Source organism: Acyrthosiphon pisum, chromosome A1 (genome assembly GCF_005508785.2).
Source record: "Acyrthosiphon pisum isolate AL4f chromosome A1, pea_aphid_22Mar2018_4r6ur, whole genome shotgun sequence".
Taxonomy (NCBI): Eukaryota; Metazoa; Arthropoda; class Insecta; order Hemiptera; family Aphididae; genus Acyrthosiphon; species Acyrthosiphon pisum.
The window spans coordinates 77974539-77981136 of NC_042494.1; the positions used below are offsets into that span (position 1 = coordinate 77974539).

The 6598-nt window shown below is 30.1% G+C and overlaps 1 protein-coding gene across 1 annotated transcript in view; it reads right to left on the reverse strand.

Moving 5' to 3' along the window:
* Positions 1 to 1817: 1817 nt before the first annotated feature.
* The window catches only part of LOC107882727 (sialin-like), a 6686-nt gene continuing 1905 nt past the window's right edge, over positions 1818 to 6598 (reverse strand). The window contains exons 2-4 of the mRNA XM_016801549.2: positions 3580 to 3782; positions 3154 to 3387; positions 1818 to 3094 (exon numbers count right to left, since the gene is read on the reverse strand). Coding sequence (XP_016657038.2) covers positions 2993 to 3094; positions 3154 to 3387; positions 3580 to 3782 — 539 coding nt within the window. The 3' untranslated portion in view covers positions 1818 to 2992. The remainder of the gene's footprint in view (positions 3095 to 3153; positions 3388 to 3579; positions 3783 to 6598) is intronic.

A 6598-nucleotide genomic window follows, 5' to 3' on the forward strand; every position in this document is an offset into this window, starting at 1 on the left:
TTTTAGCAAATTAAATTAAGATGGTACTTTAAAGACGTCATTTTTCAATTTTCTTAATCGTTATTTAATGCCATGGAAAAAACCACCAAAAAATAACGAAAAAATGGGATTTTAATTCCTAACGCTTTATTTATTACCATTTACCATAGAAATGAATAAAAGAAGAATCCTTTTCTTATTCATCATAGAGAAAACTGCAATACGTACAAGGCAGGTAAGTGATTGACATTTTTCTTCAACACAAACCATTATGAAAAGTAAGTAACATTTTGTTTTTTTATTTTAAAAATATAATGTATGTATGTCCCTTCAGTCTGTTACTGAATATTTCCGTAACACTCTCGTGTGTGGGTTAGGGTGGCCCTTAAAAATAAATGTTTACATTTTTTTTACGGCACCCACCCAATTTTTGTTAATGTCCAAAAAAATAATGGCTACAAAATTTTATATCAATCATTCAATTTTAAGCTGTGCCCCCGGGCATTTGAAGTTGAGTAGTTTTGTCATTTTTTACGGAAAAATCTTTATATTGTGCTATAACTTTTTTTTTTTTAATCAAAAAATATTAAACAATAAATATTTAGTAAGAAATTATACGAGGATCTCAAAAATGTCACTTTTTATATTATTACATTGTTTATTACTGAGATAATTACAATTTTATGTAAAAAATATGCAAAAGCTCATAAAATCCTACTAAATGGTATTTTTTCGTTTTATTATTTATACCAGTCGAACGATTCGAAACACAATAAAATCATATATGTACAAAATTATTTAAAATTAAATTTCCTAAAAAAATTTAAATTACTCAATTTAAATTTGATTACAGATTACAGACTTATAGCTAAAAATATATACAAAATATAAAGGGTGGCAGCCACCCGGTGGCCCTTAAAAATAAATGTTTACATTTTTTTTATGGCAATTTAGTTGTCACAATTTTTTTTTTAATGTTTCCTTTTTGCAGTCAGAAAATATTTTTCTGTAATCACTTACAACTTGTAACACAAACTGTTTTTGTTCCTCATTGGTGGTGAGTATTGAATTGTAGTCTTCAATCAATTTTATTCCCCTCTCGGGCCGTATCATTGACAGTTTTCAGTTTAGAGACCATTTGCAATCCATTTTGAAAAGATAAGTTTTCACTCCAATCTGCTGGGTCATTTAAAAGAAATTCTGTATCCAAGTTAAATATTTTGAAAAAATCTAAAGTTTTACTTGAGACGAAAAACTCTATTTCATTTTTCGTGGGTGTTATCTCTGTTAAAATGTATGTATAATACGTATACTGTATACCAAATTGTAAGATCGGCCCGTTCGGCGCGGCGTTTATTTTATATAATAATAAATATTATTTACTATTAAGTACTACCTAATACATGTTAAAGATTGGTATAGGTAAATAGACACAAATACACACTATAGTAAAACAAAATAAATGTTATTGTGGTCTTTCAAAATCAATACAAAATACAAAATTAATCATCAGTCTTTTGTTAGTTGTTACTATAAGCCAATAGTTAACTTTAAAATAAACTGAGCAAATAGGTAACAAAATAAAACATAGTTGGTAGGTATCACTTATACAATATAACAACAAAAAACAAAATTAAACTTTTTACTTTTTAAAGTTTAAAACTGTGTTCAACTTTGATTACTAAAATATCCCACAAAAATCATTACCTAATTTACTATTATCATTTATAGGATTTTATTAATAGATTTTTTTACATGTTTAAAACAATCTTTAAAAAACGTTTAAAACGCGGTTTTTTTTTGTTTTTTACGTTTCATTTGTTTTTTTGTTTTTTTTTTTTTAAAAAACGTGTTTTTTAACAACCCTGCGAAATAATGAAAATTACAAGCTGAAAAGCTATGGAGTTTAGTTTTTACTATCAAAAACCATCGATGATCGATATTCGATATACCTATTAACTATCAACATTTAACAAATTATTAATGTCGCGATATTTGGAAACAGGCGGTTACATTGTGTTATTAACAAGTTATAACTTAATAACTATTATAATGTTGCAAATATATTTTTACAAAGCGCCACTCATAATTATTAGATATTTACCTACTGATTGTCATATACAAAAAAATCTTCGTTCCAATCGAGATTGCAGACTAATGATTAAACGATACGATTCGTGTTTTGCTAACATATTTCTGATATGACTATTATTCAGTATTCTTAGAAAATCATAAGCTTAATAGTTAATTTGCTTTAACTCAGTTGATTTTGATGAATTTAGTAATACAATCAGTGGCGCCGAAAACGTACTTCAAATAGTTCAATTGAACTGCCTTAATAATGGATGGGTGGGTGGGTACTGGTTAAAATAATAGAGCATACTTAGTATTTTCGCTATAATTATATTAAACACAGATAATACCTATGTCATTAAATTATTTATACACAATTAGTTGAGCCAGTTTCACAGTCGTTTGAAGTGGTGGGTGGTTCAATCGAAATATTTGAACTGCCAGTTTTTATTTCATTCGGCGCTACTGAATACAATACTAGCTAGGATCGTAACGTTTAATTGTATTATTATTTAATATACTATAGACTCAATAAACGATGTTGTTTGTAAAAATTAGTTCTACCTATTTCCTAATAGAAAATTAGTAATATAAAATATAAATAAATTATAAAATATCCAAAGAAATATAAGCTGACACCCCGTGTGCCCACTGTATCGTTTTTCAATAAAATTCAAATTTAACACATCCATTCAGTATAGATATAACCTTGATATCTATATATGTACTATACGCATCGGCAGACTGGCCTCTCTGGTTTTATGTTTTTTATAGTATCGTGAATACTAATAATATTTTATTGATTGAGTTCTCGGTCATCGTAATAAATTGTAATTTGTAACACATTTCTAAAATATTTTTTTGATATAATTTGAACAGATTTTGGAATTCACACATTCATATCATATTATTGCAACATTTTTAGTTTTGATGCTATTTTTTAAAGCATTGAATTACCAAAATATGCGGAAACAAATCGACTTTTCTCGTGTACCGGTATCCAGTTAGCAGTCATTGTGTGCATTGCAGGCCACGCACCACCCTAATACAAATAATAAAATAAAAATATGTGTTGTCAGTTAAAAAAATAAAAAGTCTTACAGCTATGAGTCCTTGAACAACTCTAACAACCACGAGTGCTTTATAGTTGAATTTTGCCGATGCAGGTATTACAAATGACAACATCGCCGCCACACCGTTGGTGAACCCAAACACGGTTTTTGTACCATATCGTTGGGCCAAAACTCCGCCTGGTATTTGCACAAACACGTGCAATGTGAAAAATGCACCCAGAATTAAATTTTGCTGATATTCGTTCCATTCGAATTTATTGTCCTTGATAATTTGAGTATAATAAAATAGCATACGAAGTAATAAAGTATATAGGTACTAAAGACTAATATAATACCATATATGGCTGGCTATAGGTATACTGGTTATTTAAGACGATTGGTCGACATTTTAATCACCAAACCGGAAACGCTATATACAGATGGATCATGATTAAATTATTATTATTATAATTACATTTAGATCCACCGATGATTTTTGTGCAAAAGTATTGCTCGACTTCAACGATTCAATGTTCCTGAGACACTCGTGTATAATCGTTACATTCGTTTTCGGTATTGAATGTTTCATCATTGACACGATGACTATATTAATATTCATTCGAAACATGTATTTAATAGCAAATTCCCAGAAAGTCATGTACCATAAAACTGTCCGTTCTGTAATATTATTTTACATTAATTAAACATACTTAATTAATAGGTACTTATCACCTATGTATACAGAGTATGTCCCAAAAATCTCGTACTAATATTTCCACATGGAAAATCAATATTTAAATTTTAAAATTGTATTTTAAATAGCTTTGTTTAGGTACTGAAATAAGTGTGAAAATTATAACTGAATGGCATAAGTTTTAATTTTTTTTTCAAAAATTCAAAAAATTAAGTTTTTACTATAGGCGTGACTAGACTTCATCGGCAGGGGCAGCCTAGCTAATAACCAGCGCCACCTTATGAGTAAACCGAAAAAAGCCCTATACACCCAAAGCCGTATTTTTTTAAGCTCCCCCTCCACAATGAAATATTTATATAATTTAAAAAAGTCTATAATAATCTATAGTAACTTAAGAAATATTATTTATATATAGCCTTGGATTACACCACCTAGCTCCAAATAAAAATAATACAACAATAATATCAATTATCAATGATACCTAGATGCGTATCGTACCGTCGTCTTCTGTCTCAAGTCTTTATAGTAGGTTTTTCCGATTTCGGAAGTCAGTAAATCAATCTTTGTAAGTAAATGGTTATTATAACGATACCCACAAATAATCAAGTTTTAAAAAAAAATAAATGTTGTGACCCTTCTGACTTAAGACTCGGTTGACCGGTACCTTTAAAACATTGCAGGAGCAGCCGATAGGAAAATGTAGTTGGTACTTTTCATAATTGGTTTTCAAACAAGGAAAAACAAAACAAAAATTAAGGAAAAACGGTCATTTCCACGCAAAATAGGTTTTTGACAAAATTTCACTGAATGTTTAATGTTGACATTTTCAGTTTCTATACACCATAGAATTTTAATCAATTCCTCAAGTAGATTTTCCTATACTTGGTAAAATGTTCAAAATATTTTGACTCATTTTAAAGTAATTTAAACTGTTTATGGACATTTTATAAATATTCACATTTTTCTATAAATATCAATAACATTTTTTTGTTGGCTCAAAAAGCGTGAAAAATATTTATTTTTATAAACATTTTTTTTTATAAGCATTTAAAGTTCGAAATTTGACAAAATGTATCAAATTTAAAAATGATTAAACTGTTCAATTTTTATAGTTCAGGAATGAAAATTTAAATAAGGTTCCACGTAAATAGGGTTAATAATAGAGAAACAATATAACATATTATACCCAATAAACCAATTTTTTGAGTTGTAGCAGTTTTGAACTGGACGTCGATATATTCAAATATACTTAGTATTTAGTGATATCTGACTGTCTTCGCTCAGAATCGGTTTTCTCATACAACGATATTATTAAATTGAAATAAAATTAAATACAATCCATTACAGTGACTCACTTGTAACCTACTGTACAGCAGAGCGACACCAACTTCCACTTGTACACCTTTTTTTAAAATTATATTTAATATTTATTAAAATAAGTCAGCCTGCTGACTTATCTGCCACAAGGTTACAGGATTCTATTCTTGACGCCATTCAACGATTCGTTCCACTTAAACCATTTCGTAGATCAACCTTCCCATCATGGGTTTCCCCTGCTCTCAAATCTCTTCTTTTTAAAAAAAAATCAGCTCATAAAAAATTCAAAAAAACAGGCTCGTTTCATGACTACAACTCGTTTTCCAATCTACGTTCTCAATGTAAAGCACTATCTAAATCATGTTTAAGGACTCATATCAATGTTGCTCAGTCTCGACTTACCTCTAGCCCACGTGATTTTTGGTCCTTCATAAAAAAGAGTCGTGACTCTTCTTCGATTCCTAATCAAGTATACTTGAATGATATCTCTGCTAATGGTCCTGATGTTGCAGAACTTTTTTCTTCTTTCTTTGCCTCTACTTATAAACAACCTTCAGCTGCCCCTAACTTAGCTCTAATGAATATTGAAATCCAGCAGTTCTCCTTCTTACCTAACCATTTATCTATTTCCATTGAGGAAGTATCTGATGCTCTCAAGACGTTATCAAATGTCCGTGAAGTGGGCCCTGATGATATTCCAGCTTCTTTACTTTTTAAATGTCGTGAGGTGTTCTGTACTATTTTCAACAAGTCTCTCATTGAGGGCTCTTTTCCAGCTGTTTGGAAAATTAGTCGTGTTACACCGATCCTAAAATCTGGTGATCCAACTCTAGTCATGAATTATAGACCGATATCTAATCTTCCCTTTATTGACAAACTTTTTGAACTGATAGTCCTTAAAAAAATTGAACGCCCTCTTCATTCTACATTGTCTACAGACCAACATGGCTTTTTTCCTGGTCGTTCCACTATAACCAGTTCACTAGATTTTTCTTGTTTTATCCGTGATGCCTTTTGAGATAATTCCCAAGTTGACGCTATTTTCACCGACTTTTCAAAAGCATTTGATTCAGTTGATCATAACTCTCTCATCTACACCTTGGATAAACTGGGAATTGGTTATCCTCTTTTATCATGGATTCGCTCATACCTAGTGGATAGATGGCAATATGTTAAGTTGTTCAATATCTCATCAAGCAAATTTAAAGTTTCTTCTGGCGTTCCGCAAGGTGGACATTTATCTCCACTACTATTTAATATTTTTGTTAATTCAATATTTAGCAATGTCCCGTCAGTCCGTTTACTTCTTTTTGCTGATGATGCTAAGCTGTTCTCCAGGATATCTTCCAGTACTGATTGTGACGTCCTTCAATCATCATTCAATAATTTTATTAAACTGGTGTCAGCAATTGGCCTTACCCTAAACTTTGATAAGTGTAAAATCATATCATTCTCCAGATCACGGATTCCTGTGGATTACGTA